This window comes from Pithys albifrons, chromosome 2, assembly GCF_047495875.1.
Source record: "Pithys albifrons albifrons isolate INPA30051 chromosome 2, PitAlb_v1, whole genome shotgun sequence".
Lineage (NCBI taxonomy): Eukaryota > Metazoa > Chordata > Aves > Passeriformes > Thamnophilidae > Pithys > Pithys albifrons.
In genome coordinates, this window is record NC_092459.1 from 51,891,981 (window position 1) to 51,908,702 (window position 16,722).

General features: G+C 36.1%; 1 protein-coding gene across 1 annotated transcript in view; it reads right to left on the reverse strand.

Moving 5' to 3' along the window:
* The window catches only part of TRDN (triadin), a 221,117-nt gene that overhangs the window by 126,774 nt on the left and 77,621 nt on the right, over positions 1-16,722 (reverse strand). Inside the window, exon 12 of the mRNA XM_071547897.1 lies at positions 14,588-14,647. Within this exon, the coding sequence (XP_071403998.1) occupies positions 14,588-14,647 (60 nt within the window). The remainder of the gene's footprint in view (positions 1-14,587; positions 14,648-16,722) is intronic.

Below are 16,722 nucleotides of genomic sequence, written 5' to 3' on the forward strand. Positions count from 1 at the left end.
ATTGAGAGCTATTCCCTCAACACCCAGACAATAAAACCAGGCCCATATAAATAATCTGACAGCTTTGGGAAGCCATCCATCTATTAAGCTGAAAGCAAGGACCAGTACACTAAAAGTGAAGGAGTAGGAAGGGTGGATGCAGACTGATAACCTAAATGTAAAGGCTCTTTTAAACGGAGTAGGAGGAAGGATTAAATTTTCCTTCTTGAGGCACCAAACAAAAAGTAACAGCAACTTGATAGTCTTCAATTTTTAATACACTGATATTTGAGTTAGTCCTTTATTTTTGATGATGCATTCTTATATATATTTATATGCAATTAAACCTATATAATATATGCTATATATATGTGCATGCATGGGCATATGTGTACACATGTATACACATGTACACACAAATACATATAGATATTTATTTAGAAGTAATTATAAAAAAGTTAAGGTTGGAAGGGACCTTAAAGATATTCTGTTTACAAATTTCCATTGTGGTTTAGTGACATTTCAGAGCAGAAATTATTTGATTTGGTAATTGAACAGGTGTGAGATTTGTTGTTGCAGATTTCTGGATGTTGTGTGAACATCAGTTAGTTGCTGTGTTTTCACTCAGACACCAAATCCAATTAAAAACACAGCTGGGAGGGAATTTGTTTGATATATTTTTTCTTTTCCTGTGGGTTTGTATCTAACACAATGCAAGTGTGCACAAGTGTACAGATGAGGCAGGCAAGGGATGCATGGCTAGAGTTATAGGTGTTTTGTTTCTTTTTTCTCTTTTAACCTACAGATGATAATATGGGTCCAGGAACACATGCAATGTATTTTAACTGCATCGCAGAGCACACAGTCAAATCCATTTAAAAAAATGTATCTGTTGAGAATGGTTTTATAGAGATTTTTGCCACAAAATTCCTCTTTAGTTCAATCCATATCTTGTGAAAGCTGTTGTAATTTTTCTGTTCAAAAGACTGAAGTCCTTTAGGAGTTAAAAATTAAGTATTAGCAATTTTTGTCATTATATATTAGGTATGAAGTCACACAGCCCTTTCTGATGTTAAAATAAAATTGAATTGAAAGAATTGCAAATCCAATTGCCTTCACTTCCTCCCATTATTTATCATGGGCATTTAGCAGGTAACAATAATCCTACATGTTAAGTTTAGAAATATCGAAAGATGAATCTTAAAGAACTAAGTAGAAGGACAGTGGAAATGATGGGTTATTGTGTGGAAATGATGGGTTATTATAGTTATTGCTGCATCCTGGACTGTGAAAGGACTGTAAAAGCAGATTATAAAATGAAAAGCCATATTCAGCCTTTCTCTCTTTCCTCAAATAACCTTTAATAAATTGGTATCATGCACAATGACCCCTAGCATAATTACCATCAACATCAGGAGTTGGTATAGATGCATTTTTTCCACAATATGAAGTATCCAAAGGAAAATAATTAAAACAGATAAAAGAAAACACTGCAATTAAATACTTGCAGTTAACAATTAAACAGAATGGAGGGGACTGATAAGCTGTTATGTTGAAAAGTAATAAACACTGGCTATGCCATGGGATCACTGTGCAGTAATTTATAAGTTATTTGTATTTGGTTTATCTGGACATAGCATTGTTTCAACTGTCCTTAGTACAACTACTTCTAAGAAACATTAAGTGCTGAAGTCAGAAAAGCTAAAAGTGACAGCTGTAAGAATGCTTAAACTTTATGTTTTTCGAGAAAGATTGTATATTCCAGGTTTTGCAAAACAAAAACAGCCTAGCGTGGATAAAATCATAATAAGAACTTCTCACAACTATAGATATTTGTAGATAGTGAATATATTTATTACAGAAATCATTGAAAGTCAAACTGAGTCCAAATATCTCTGACCAGAAGCCACAAAGGTTTTCATAACTGAATCTTTTTGCCAGAATGAGAGAAACCAAGTACATGTCTTGTCTATACTTGACAATCACCTAAGACAGTGAAGCCATAACTATTTTTCAGAAGTTAGAATTTCAATAATGAAATTCAAAATTAGAGGGATAAGAACTGATTAGATCAGATATCAGACGCTGGGCCCAAAGGTGCAGAGGTGCTGGCTCCTAACTCCTATTGCTCATCCCCACTGAAACCAACGAGAACTAAGTATTAGGCTGGTGTTAAGTATCTCATTAGGAAACTCAGTGAGCATTCTCTTTCTTCTATAAATGCTATGGCTGTAATTATGAGAAATACTGGAAAAAAACCCTGCAATACTGATGATAATGATTACTTTAAACCATGTTTTGGTAACTTTTCATTCTTCATTCCCTTTCATTTTCTCAGGAAAGATCCTCTGTCTTTTAAAGATGTTATTTTTAGGACAAAGAGTCCTGGGACACTGTCATTGGTTCTAATCCTTGTGCTCAGGGCCTCCTCTACAATTTTTGGGAAAATGACTTAAGTTACCATGCCTTTCCATTGCATCAATAAATGGATGTAACAGAAATTTAAGAAAAAAAGAAAAAAAAGTTGCATCCAAATACAGCAAATAAAAATTCCAAATCTTAATTTCTATGCAAGTGAAAGCTGTAAAGACTGAGCTTTTCTTTACAGGGAATAGCCTTCATATTTATTAGAGAAAATATCCAAACCACTCAAATTTTCAAGTGGCACCACTGTTTTCTTGATTGAGTCAACAGCTTCTCCTGATAACATAATTTGAAATCTTATAGAAAATTTTTCATTTCAAGTCTTTATTTGAGCAAAATCCTTGCTTGCACATTTGCAGCATACTTCTTGAATGTGTGTAGGCTCTTTCAATACCAGATATTTAAAAGTTAACTTTCAGACAGTTAAGTCACCCGAGGGATCCATTTATATTCAATGGAGAAAAATTTATACCTTCAAAGGGTGATTCACCTTTTCTATCCTAAGGCATCTTTTTTAGGGTGAAATTGTCCTCTGGAGGCCTCCATTTCATACCATTGGCTATAAATACAGCTAAAAGTTAAAGTCGGGCCATTAAATTTTGGGCATCTAAGTGATGTCCAAAGAATTGCAAACATCTTATTTTGCAGTTTTCCATAAACACACCACCAGAAAGCATCAAAATATTCTAGGACTAAAATCAAGAGCCATGTATGATTTTTTCGCATTGTAAATGTTGTCTGGTAGCACAGTGCTTCCCAAATCCCCAATAATTATATGACTGATTCTCACATAGAAATGATTTTGTTTTTAGGCTTAACTGTAGGGGGGGGTGGGGAAGGATAAAAACATTTTTTAGGTTTATTGTGTATGGGCATTGAACACTTTGAACTTTATATGTTATTTACTTTGTCAAATAATACTGCATGTATTGAAGGACAAAGTGAAAAAATAGAAAGGTAAGTGAAGTACAAGAGAGAAGATAGTGTTTTCTGATGAAGAAAAAATAAATTACTCATCTCATTCTAGGTATATGTCATATGTTGCATGTCTTTTTGATAAATCAGATACACATAGAAAGAAGGTGAACATCAAAAAAAAAAGATGCAGTTGAAGAAAGAATGGTGAAAGGAATGGATCTGCCACAACTTGCTGTCACAGTGGCTGCAGATGGGATGCAGGAGGAGGTAGACATAAGCAAGACATGGAAAACATATGTTGCTTAGGCCATGTCTGAACACTTCTCTCTGCTGCATTACATGTTCTCAGAGCAGAAGAGGTAAGGAATTACTGCTAAGCTGGAAATGCTTTATGATGGAATGCATCTAGTCAAAGCATTTGTAGATCCTTTCTATGCTCTATGTATCTATGAGATATGGTGACCTTGTACCATTACTCAGTTGTTAAAACTGAGCCTCATCATTTTCCAATAAAGACAGCAGAGAATCTATATTTGGATGAGAAGACTGACTTCTCTCAGTTCTACAAAAAAACATTGTAGGATTTTCCTTGTTAATGAAAAATTTACGGGAAAACTGGAAGCCTGTCAGTATGCATTTTTCTTCCTTCATGGTGTTTCAGTGTATTCAGCATCAGTAGGTGTTTAAAGACACATTGTATGGATCTCAGCTATTTTCCTTTTTATTAAAGTTGAGAGAAACTCATTGCATGGTGGTTAACCTCCTTAAGAATTTTCAGAAGTATATTCTAAAGGTAATGGATTCATTAGCTCATTTATTATTTTAGAAATAAATACATTCTAGAGTTATATAACATGGCCTTATACAACTAACTGAAGGAAAAGATTGTAGGTTATCATGTCTCACCAAAGACAAATGTTCACTTGCAAACCATATAAGATTCCTACTATACTGAAATGGTTGGCATTTAAGATATAGTTGCCTGGCTTATTTGGTTTAGACAACTCTATGATGGACTTCATGGTGTCACATCATTGTGTAAGATGTTTAAGGAACTGATTAGAGTCTGCAGAGATTGCTAGTTTGGTAAGTGTTTAAAATATAAATTCTGTGGCACTCAAAGCTACAACATTAAGATATTTCTACAGGTCAAGTTTAGTCACCAAAATCATAAAATGACAGAACCTAGGGATGCAATATGTGGACCTGTGTAGACAATCCTAAACTCTTTCTGAATATACTATCAATTTTCCTGAGTCGATATTTCAGCCTGTGCAACAAGTTAAACCTTCTAGTGAATCTCCCTTTTAGTTAGTTTAGGACCACTTAGGACATTTCAAAGGGAAGGACTGAAAGACAAATTTTAAATAACTAATACAAATTATCTTTCTATGTGTTGGACATGGCTGAAATATTTTGTACAAAATAATCATCTTTACTGGAAGAATAATTTTTCATAGCAAGTTTTGAACCCTACTAGCTGAAGCTTGGCAGACCTATATGTAGCTGACTTCAGTGGTTGTCTTTTCTATCAATATTGCTTATAATGCAATCTCAGATCGATTGACAGTTGCAGTCCATTCCTTTAAATAACTCATCCTATGTGCGTTCCGAACAGAAATACTGTGAGCAAAATCTGAAACATGGACAATAGTTGTCTGGGTTCTTTTGCATATACAGATTTTTAAAAGCTTAAAAATCTAGGCCTGAAAATAAGGGTCTTTCTTTCGAGAAGTGTGTTTTTCTTCATACTTGAAGCCATCCAAGTCCTAAGAAAGAAACATATGTTCTTATAGGCTGACATTTAGAATTTATGTTTTTTTAGGTTTCTGAGATGTTACTTGCCAACTATGCCTCACAAATATGGATAAAACTACTTTTGACTTAAATAATTTTCAGAAAGCATTTTTCATATTAAATTCACTTCAATACTGAAGAAAGGTTGTGTATCTCTAAAATCACAAAATCACAGAATGGATGAGATTGGAAGGGACCACAGTGGGTCACCTGGTTCAGTCTTCCTACGCAAGCAGAGCCATCCCAGAGCACACAGAAAAGGATGCTCTTGAATATAACTCCAGTGAGGGAGACTCCACAGCCTCTCTGGGCAATCTACCCCAGTGTTCGGCCACTTGCACAGGAAAGAAACTCTTCCTCATGTTCAGGTGGAACTTCCTGTGCATCAGTTTCTGCTCATTGCCTCTTGTCCTATAGACTGACAGCCTCTCTTGAGGTACTTGTACACATTGATGAGGTCCCCGCTATGTTGTCTCTTCCTGAGGCTGAACAGGCCCAGCTCCGTCAGCTTTTCCTTGTAAAAGAGATACTTCAGTCTCTTGATCTTCTTTGTTGCCTTCCGCTGGACCCACTCCAGGAGCTCCATGTCTCTCTTGTACTGAGGAGCCCAGAAGTGGACAAAGCACTCCAAATGAGCCCTCACCAGGGCTGAGTAGAGGGGCAGGATCACCTCCCTTGACTTGCTGGCAATGCTCTTCCTAATGCACTGCTAAATCCCATTGGCCTTCATGGCCACAAGGGCACCCTGCTGGCTCATGGACAGCTTGTTGTACGCCAGGACCATCAGGTCCTTCTCCACAGAGCTACTTTCCAGCAGGTGAGCCCCCAGCAAGTACTGGTGCATGGGATTATTTCTCAGCTGCAGTACTCTGCATTTTCCCTTACTAAACTTCAGAAAATTCTTCTCTTCCCATCTCTCCAACCTGTAGAGATCCTTTGGAAGGGCTGCACAGCCCTCTGAGGTACTGGCCTTTCCTCCCAGATTCGTGTCTTCAGAGAAATTCCTGAGAAGGCACTCTGTCCCTTTGTCCAAGTCACTGATGAACAAGTTAAAGAATATTGTGCCCAGAATTGAACCTAGGGGGACATCACTAGTGACAGGCCTCCAACTAGACCACTGTGTCACTGATCCCACAGTGGAGTCTGCCGTTCAACCAGTTCTCAATCCACCTCACTGTCCACTTATGCAGTTCACAGTTCCTAAATTTGCCTATGAAGATTTTGCAAGAGACATTGTCAAAAGCCTTGCTGAATTCAAAGTAGACAGTATCCACTGCTTTCCTCTCATCCCCCCAGGTAGTTTTTTTGGTGCAGAAGGCAAATGGATGCATCAAGCATGATCCACATTTAATGAATACATGCTGACTACTCTCAATTACTTTCTTGTCTTCCATGTGAATAGAAATGGCCTGCTAATAAGGAGCTCCATCAGCTTTCCAAAGACTGAGGTTAGGCTTAATGGCTTGTAGTTTCCCAGGTCCTTCTTCTTGCCCTTTTGAAGACCAGGCTGACGTTTATTTTCTTTCAGTCCTCAGGTATCTCTGCTAAACACCACGACCTTTCAAAGATGAACATGAGCAGCCTAGCTATGGTGTCTGCTAGCTCTCTCAGCACTCATGGATCCATCCTGTCAGGGCCCATGGACTTGTAGAAGTCAAGTTTGCCTAGGTGGTGTTCTCTAACCCAATCCTCCTTGACCAAAAGGAAGTTTTCCTTCCAGCATTCCTTCACCCTGGTCTCCTGGGTCAGAGGTTACTGAGGGTTGATTTTGAGACCAGAGTCCGATGCAAAGAAGGCATTCAGTAACTCTGCTTTCTGTGCATCCTTTCTTACCAGGGTCCCTCCATTTAGTAAGAGGCCCACATTTTTTTAGTTTTCCTTTTGATTTTGATGTATTTGAAGGAGTCCTTGTTGTCCTTGACATTCTTGGCCAGATTTAATTTCAGGTGAGTCTTAGCTCATTTCTATCTACTCTGACAACCTCTTTATATTTATCCCAAGTAGCCTCACCCTCTTTCTATCTCCTGTGTATTTCCTGCTTATGCTTGAGTAGTGACAGGAGTTCCTTGTTCATCCATGCAAGTCTCCTGCCCTCTTTGCCCAATGTCTTGCTCATCAAGATGCATTATTCTTGAGCCTGGAGAAGTGATCGTTCAATATCGACCATGCTTCTTGAACCCCTCTTGCCTGAAGGACCTGTTCCCATGGGATTCTTTCAAGAAGATCTCTAAAGAGGCTGAATATAGTTCACCTGAAAACCATGGTTACAATCTTACATGCTGCCCTGTTTCCTCCTTACCTGAACTCCACAAACTCATGATCAATACAGCCAACATGGTCCCCAACCTTCACATCTCCAACAAGGCCTTCTCTATTTGTCAGTATGAGGTTGAGCAACACCACCATTCCTTGTAGGATCCTCCACTACCTGTGACAGGAAGTTGTTGTCATTGCTTCCCAGGAACCTCCTGGGCTGTTTGGGCTTCACTGTATTGCTTCTCTAGCAGGCGTCTGGGTAGTTAAATTCCCCCACACAACCATTTTCTGTGACTTTGAGGCTGCCTGTAGAGTGCTTCCATATTTTAACCTATTTGACATATCAGTATTTATACATACTATAACTGGAAATTAGTTATGGTAACAAGTCACTAAATGTAATATATATTTGACAAGGTCACTTCTTAAACAGTTTTTTACCTTTTCAATATGAAACTGAGTTTGGTTACTATTAGCTGTTTTTGGTGTTTTTTGGCATTTAACTTTTGCCCTTATTTTCTAGATAGCTTAATTTTCAAAACTATAATTGAGTCTTTGATGATCCTCCATTGAAATGATCCTTGATTTTGAGACTTGTTTACTGAACTATATGTAATTGTTGTATTATTGTTGTCATAATAAAAAATAATTCAAGATGAGAATAACTTTGTTACTCTAGTCTCTCTGTCTTCACAGATTAAATTTATTTCCATTAAAATCAAAGATTTAGACTCATTTATATCAGCAAAAGTTTTGACTTTTTCTTGTATCTCATAATTTGGATTCCTCAGAGTGCCTCTCTACAGAAGCAAAATACCACACATTCCCTTTGTAGCTGTTTTTGAGAGAGTCAGTCATTTGAAATTTTTTTGGCAAAGCTACAATAAAGTGCCAAAGAGTGTTGACAGATGCAGATTTGTGTGCCAGCATCTGGCTCAGATTCACAGTGGGATGATATAAGCAGGGAACAATAGATAGGTGGTTTGCTTCTGTGGGATGTTATCAGGATTATATGCTGATAACATTCCCATTGAGAACTGAATGTAATTTCAGAGTTTGACCAAATACATAGAGATTTTGCGGTGACAGTGTGGTCATAGACAAGAGCCTTGTTTAAATGAAGATCAGTGGATACCTCCTCCTAGTTTCTCATAGCTCAATAGAAATCTGAAGAAGCAATATTTAGGCTACAAATTACAAATAAAGTTTTTTGAAAAATTTCACATTAATAAATCAGTTGTACATTTTTTAACAATTAAAACTTAATTTTCAGTTTCTCAGGCATGTATTTAGAATTACTCTTCATTAACTCTTTCCTTTCAGACTGTTCGAAAAGTCTTCAAACCTCTCCCAGATTATAATAGAGGAATAAGTACTTCCGTCTTTCCATCATCTCCCTTTATGCCATCAGCAGAAACAAAAGTGTCAACAAGTGTTTCATCATATGAACAGCTTTTTGATAAAGTAATGGAAAATTAATTGTCAACTCTGAAGAGGAATTCAGATGAATCTCTTCAAATTTTGGGGTACAGTACTGCCCTCAGAAGGCAGTAAAAAAGTAAATTTTAAAAAAAATAATACTGGAATAGTTTCACAGATCCCATACTCTTTCTTTAGTATTTCACTAAAACAAATATTTGGGTTGTGTGTTCTCTACCATAGGGTAGAGGGCTATTGAGTAGTTGACATCTGAAAGGAACTCTCCAGAGAAAAAAAATATACTATTCTTTAGCATTTTTGCTCAAATGTTAAAGTCTATAACTCAGCCCACAGTTTTTCCCACTGAATTTCTCCAAACAAGAGATTAATAACATACTACTTTCCTATATATTGACAGACATTTTTCTTTTTCTAATTGCACTGAAGCAAATATATACCCAGAGAAACTACACCAGGATCAAAGTTATGTCTAGGTAAATGTAATGTAACAGGGTGAAATGTTACACCCTGTCATTGAGAAATCTACAACACATTCTAGTCTCTAATCAAGTAGGAGTGACACTTAAAAATAGTTCAAGAGCCTAAAGTGTTCTGCTATCTAAACAGCAGAGGACAAGTATTTAAATTCAGTGCTACAGCCCACCCACAGTAAATGCAGGCATTTTTGCTTTCAAAATTAGGCACTTATTGCTCTAGAAGATTTTTTGCAGTATACTTCATGATCTTTCAATATTGATATACTTTTATATCACTATCTCCATATTTTTATATATATTAAATAGCAAGTATCATATTGGCAGTCTAGTAATTCTCTTACATTTTGTAATAGAAATAATACCTTCCTTTGACTGAATTCTTCTTGGCAGTGGAGAAAAGGTAAGCCTTGGAAGAACACTGCAGACACAAAGATTATTCAGTCTACCACTTCTTTCCGGGACAAAGCAGTGTCTGAGATTCCCCATGGACACTCAACATAACTTGCCTGAATTTCTTGACTCTCCATGTTTGTCAGGGTTTTTGTTTGTTTGTTTGTTTGTTTTTGATTTTTGGTTTTGTTTTGTTTGGGGGTTTTTTTGTTGGTTTTTTTTTTGTTTTTTTTTAAAGAGTATATGTACAAAAAGTGAGGCTTCAATGATTTTTTTTTTTTTTAATAAGTAGGCAGAATGACCCTTTTACCCTTTAGGATACACTCTTGCAATGTATATATGCCAGAAATCCTGATTGATTTTCTCCAAGGCAAATATTTTTTCAACAGTGTAAGATTAGGAATATTGTCTACATCACTTTGGCTTTCAGACCCTGGCATGGTAATACACAATAAATGTATGAGGGAAAATTGATAAAAAGAAATGATGTGGCCAGATTCCTTTACAATCTAGTTGTTATTGGAAACAGGTATAAGCTCCATAGGGTAATTGGGTGCTTCAGTGCAAAGATTTTAGGAAGACTAAATTGTGAATATCACATCGTGCTCCCACTGTCTTTGCTGACAATTAGGCAACTGTAAAGATCATCCAGCAGTGAGTCCAGAATACTGTGAAATGTAAGTAGTTTAACTGAAACTAGAAGACAGTAAAACAATGCGCACAAAACAAACTTCTAAGTGATTAAAATGAAAAAAAAATCAGACCATGACTAGAGAGTGTGTCTGTGGAGAAAAAATGTGCGATGTTTTGACCAAGTACACAAGAGATGCTTATCACTTAATTCAGCAGTATGCAGCATGCATAGCCCCATGCAGAGATGGCATGCAAAAGGGCAGACACACAAGAATCCACTCTGTGTAGCTGCAAAACGCAGAAGGCATTTCATCGGGACAGTTCCTTGATCTGTCAGAGTAGTTCAGGATGTGCTAGCATAATGCAAGCCGGCAAACATAGCAGGGAAAGCAGGGCATGAGTGGGAAAAGAGGTGTATGGCAGAGGGGGAATAAAGTAGAGCAGACCAGATTAACTTAGAGAATCATGTGCTCCATTCTAAAAGAGTGACCAGTTAGTGTCCCTGAAATCCATCCATGTAGGTGAGGAATTCAAAACTCTCTAAGGCCAAAAGAAAATAGTTATGAATTACATTTTTATACTACTCAGAACAAAATACAGGAACATCAAACAAATTATCAAATACATGGAATAGACTATATCCATGAAACTATATAAGCCAGTACCCTTCTGTATCAGAAAGGCTGTCTTGGATCTCAAAAATGCCAGTAGAACAATAGAGGTGCCAGTCAGAACAAATGTTCTTAATAAGCAAGCTTTCCACCTTAGGTTTTAAAGTTTTAAAAGTAAAACTTGCAAAATTAACCCTGGAAGAAATGCATTTTAATTCTTCATTTACAGGCAGCCAAAAGGAGTACAAAGCAGTTTGGACAGAGTGATTTGTTAATGCTGAGACAGTGCTGCCATACTTGGCTGAGAAACTGTAGTCCAGGGATAAATAAAATCAGAAAATCTATGTTTTTGAGGAAAGGTGGTTCAATAGTCCCTCTGAGAAATTGTCACTTATCATAGACATGCTAGATAGAAAGTACAAAAAAATCTCAAGCTCAATTTCTCAACAAATAAATTCAGAAAGCAAATTTTTATACTGTATACAGTAGACCTAAAGTGGGCTACCTATGAATGTCTCAGTAGAATCCAACTGGTCACTGTTGCAGTCATGATATCCACGAGGTGGACTTCTGGTTTAGGAAAAAAATGAGTTTATGGTTAAAGCTCCACTGTTATCTATTGTAAAGGGCAGAGAACCTCAGATATTTCTCTTTTGTAAGAAAGTAAAATAGAAATCTTAGAAGTTAATTGATATTGACACAATTATTGTGACTTACAGGAGGATCTGCCTAGTCAGTACCAAGGACAAATACTGGCAGAGAAACAAGAAAAATAGCTAACACTGCATGAAGAAGCTTAGCAAGAATTCTCCTTTGTATGACTTCCTATGAATTCCCTGTCTATATTTAATTAATTTTATATAGCTAAGACTGCAGTATCATTACAAAATTGAGTAAGTGAAGAACATTTCATCTTCCTTTGTTAAAATCAACACTAGAACATTAACTGACTTCCAGTAGATTGTTCATATGACTGAATGTATTATTTATGCATTTTGAAAAGTGCATTTAGTTAATGGAACCTAAGGATCTGAGTTTTACTTTATATTTTAATTATTTGAGCATCATAAAATGTCACCTTGAATGGTCTGTTTTTCTCAATTCTAAAATCTAAATTCCAGCTTAAAATTTATATACAACTAAGATAATCTAATGTTGGAAGTAATGAATGCAATTTTTTTGTAACAGCAACATTGCAAAAACACTATCCAAGAATAAATACTGGATGATAGTGCTATTATTGACATTATAAATCCATAAACTTTGCTTAAGGAATCTAATGAGTGGGACACTGCTCTTATAAGCTTAAGAGGACAGAAGTTCATGTTTGATGTATACAATCCTACAAAAAGTCAATATACTTATATAAAGGAATTTTCTATGACACAAAATAAGGGGGTTTTTCTCTTTCAAAAACAGCTATCTTGAGATTGATAAAAATAATCCCTGTTTTGAAAGTATTGAAGTGTCAAGATGACTGTAATTAAATTCCTCAGCTGATTTGCACTCAGAACTCTTCGTTTGGAAAAATTTGTATAGCATAAAATATATAGACTGACAGAAGGAAAAAACATACCAGATTTCAAAGCTAGTTGAATACTAGGGTTATTAAAGGGTGTTTTCCCCACATTCAATAAAATGAATTATAGCAATACTTCAGTTCACAAAAGGTCAGTGTGAAATGAACTTCTTGCTTGAGAGAGACAGTAACAAACACTAACTAAGCAGTGTTTGGTGGCACTCTCCTCAATGATTTCTATAAAGCAAGGCAGAACATACCTGATCTTTGCCTTGTTTCTCAGAAACACAGTCTGGATGCTACAGGATTGCCTTTCATAGTTAGTGGGTCTACTAAAGCTTGCTGGCAATTGAAAAATATTTGAAGGCAATGATTTAGTTGAGGTTTTTTGTTGTTTTTTTTTCCTCCCTCTAAACAGGTCAAATAACAGTTGCTTTACAGGTGGAGCCACAGGTGAACTTTAATAGATGTTAAGGGCTTGTCCCTTTCCATTTCACCTACAAATTAGATTATTTAAGATGTTTTATGACTGACTTATTTCCATTTTCTGGGGCCTAAAGCTATCCCTCTGGTTGCTCATTCATCTGGAAGGCCCCCTGATCACTCAAAGGCCATTGAATGTCTTTCAGCTGTTGAATCTCTGGCTTCTTAGCACAACTGTCATAACATACTGGTATGACACAAGAAAGCAAGAGTCATGTCTTTTATTTTCTGAAATTCAAGTTGCTACAGACTTCCCTATCTCCCTGCTCCTCTTCAGGGTTTTCCCAGTTTTCCTTGCAGTTGGAAAAATAAAAGCTGAAAAAACTCAAACCGTCCCTTCCCACAGCATGTCTGCCCTGCCTTTGCAGTGTCAAACAGGGCAGAGAGCCACCTGAATAAAAGGAGCTGTAAATGTCAGGAGAACTGTAAGAAAGATCTTGAAGATCTCCATGAAAGTAGTTGTCATGTTAGTTGCTGGTGGTACAGCTGTGTAAAGCCAGAAACTAGGTCACTCGCATTGATACAGGGGGTTATTTTTTAAATTAAAGCATAACTGAATGTCTCTCAAAGGCTTTGCTAATCTTTCTCCCCCCTTTGAGCCTAAAATAGTCCTTCTGTTTATAACTGGCTATCTTTAAAACTTCTAAAGGTGATGAAGTATTTTGTTCTCTTTTAATGGAACACCCTACTTCTTCATGTCACTCTTTGAGAGCAGGCCACACAAACACACTCCCTACAGAATCCCAAAGTTGTTCACTTTCCCTCCACAAAATTCTGTGTTCTCTGTGTGAGGCTCTGTTTCTTGCTACATCCTAAGGACTTCCCAGCACTGATTGAACCTGGGCATGTCAAGAGAGGATGTAAGGGACAAGAAAGAGATAAGGAAACCCATGCAATTTACGGGTGTATTAGTGGAGTGCTTGTTGAGTAAATAACTGACTAAACAAAGCTTGTAAGGCTTATTGAATACGTAAATATTCTCCCTCTGACTCTTCTCATGAGTATTATTGCTTTTTGTTCCCAGGATTATGTCCTCTTACAATAAATTTCAGCAGGAGGAATGTCTATTAAATAAGGTCAGGGTAGAGTGACTTAATATTATGAGATGATGCTCAGTCATCATCGGTAGCTTTATCTTTTTTTTTTTTTTTTTTGGTGAGAAATTAAGTGTCTGTGTCAGAATAGATGAGCACAGAGATGTGGAAAAAGAGATCCATCACTTCTGCAATGGATCAGCTGAGGTATTTTATATACCCAAACTACAATGGCTCTATTTTTGAAGCATTTTGGGATTAAGCCTTGCTATTTGTGGCGGAAAAACCCCAACAAAACAAATAATAAGCTATTAACAATAAGCTCCTTCCTCTTGCATCTCAGCAAAAAAAAAAAATGCATGGAAAATCTTAGTAATTTGTACAATCTTCCATTGGCTCTACTTTTGACATAACCTTGATTTTAATTCATGCATTGTAGGCAGAAAATTAAAAGCTTTAAGAAAACAGCCATTAGCTCTTATGCTTTATTAAAACTATTGGCACACTCTTTGTTGCTCTTACGAGACCTTTCAACAATACAAAGCACACTTTTGATACATAAAGGAGCAGAAACTCTCAGGGAAACAGAAGAATATTAGAACAGAGTTCAATGATATAGGAAAGTACCTGGATAAAAATCCCCTTGCGCAAACATGTCAATCACATAGCGACAGAATGCATATTGATCTAACAGAACAAAAAAGGAAGAAAAGAGTAATGAAGAAAGTAAATTTAAAATGTCATTTGTATTTCACAGTGAAGATAAAGCTTGGCAGTGCAAAGACATTTGGGTAGTCTCTTCACAAGCAGTCTCATTGTTTGTGTTTTCTTCCTGACCTTCAAGTAAGTCACATGTTCAGAAAGAAACAATTGTTATCCAGATCTAATTCAAGATCCCTTCTAAGAACTGCAGAGTTTCCAGTGTTCCAGAGTTACCAGCTATTCTGGGCTGGCAGTGAGCAGCTTTGGGTTTGGCATATATCCTAACCCCATGCACAATTACTGTGCAAACTGCTACCTGGTCACAGGTCTCAAAAACTTTTCCTTATATTTGAAGATCAACTTTGAAGACAGGTGATAGAAAATTTTAGAAAAAGTTTGCCCCAGAGTATTTTGTTTATATTGTTTTAACAGTATAATGAATACCTATATTTAGGGCATGGGAATACAAATAGAACTCTGTGGACTTACACTCCTATAGCAATAAAAGTTTCCACAGAATTTTACTATTTCACTACAGAATTGTTTTCCAAACACTAATCTTTACAAATATATATGTATATATTTAATCTGTATATATATATGATATATATATTAAAACTACACTATTCAGAAATTAAGGCTTCTGAATCTAAATGAATCTCAGATTCCAGAAATGTTGATTGTTGATTTCTCTCTATATAAGCAGAGCCAGAAACATTAATAAAATTTTCTAACATTAAGAATGGTGAAAAAAAGCTCTTAGTGGCAACTGAGTACAAAAGAATTGCATTATTTCTAGATTCTTCAATTTGTCAGAGAAGTATGTTGCCTCAGTGGACTATAAGGGGCATTAGCTATGAAAGTTAATGTTGATAACTAAATGTTAGCTCTGGTTAGTTAAGTTAGCTCCTAACTGTCATTGAGTGAAGCATATTTATCCCTCTCTCCTGGACTCTTCTAGAACAGTTCCTATGCTATAAAAGTTACATCTCTTCCTCTTTCCACCTCCTGTTCAATTTCTTTCAAAAGGCACTTACTTTCTCTTTGCCAACTTCAAAATAAAATTATGCAGACTTTGAATAATTTACGTTTCAAAAATGGCATTGTTGTTATATTTAAATGCAAAATAAAATTCCAAAGTATGTGACACTAATTAAGTTGTTTGCTTTCATACATAGGTAACTGAAGCATCAGTATTGTTTGACCCTGAGGCTCTTATGTAATTGCTGCTCTGTTGACTACCATAGTAATATAGTCCACTATAAAAAGGACTGTGCTGCCAGTTTTTTGGGTGCAGGAGTTGTGGGGTTTTTCTGTTTGTTTCTTTAGTTTGTTTTTATTTTGAGGGAGTTTGGTTATTTTGTTTGTGTGGTTTTAGTTTCTTTGTTATGGGTTGGTGTTTTTTTGTGCAAATGTAATTTGAATAAACTTAAAAAATTATCTTGATTGTACCCAAGAACAAAGAATTTACATTAATTTTCTCACATAGGATTTCTTTAGTAACGCAAGCCCTAAAACCTGGGATTTATAAAACATATTGAAGGCATAATGTAAAACTCTGAATAGCCAAAATACAATTTCTACGGTATGTGAAATAGTAAGATGCACTATAACATCCCATTTAACTTCATAGGAATGCTATCAACCAGTAAAGATTGAAATCTAAGGAATTTTAAATGAATATGATTACTCATATATCTCTTCATGGCTAAAAATCCCCTTTAATTTAAACACCCCTATTAAAAAGGAGAATGTCACACTAATTTTCACATTCTAACTCTTTAATTGTGGCCCAAATATTCATCTAACCACTAATAAATCCTGTCAAAGTTTGGGACTAGATTCTTAATGACAAAAATAGTCATAGATATTTCTGGTTTTGGACTTCATGTGATTTACCCAGAGAGATAACCTATCTTTTTCAATTTTGAGTAAGAAACGATGCAACAGAAGGGAAATCATAACAACTCTTCTGTGATCAATGCCATATTTTTTATATTTTTTTCAGATAAGCTGGCAGAACTACTCCCTTGAGCAAGTAAAACTAAAGATTGCAGGAT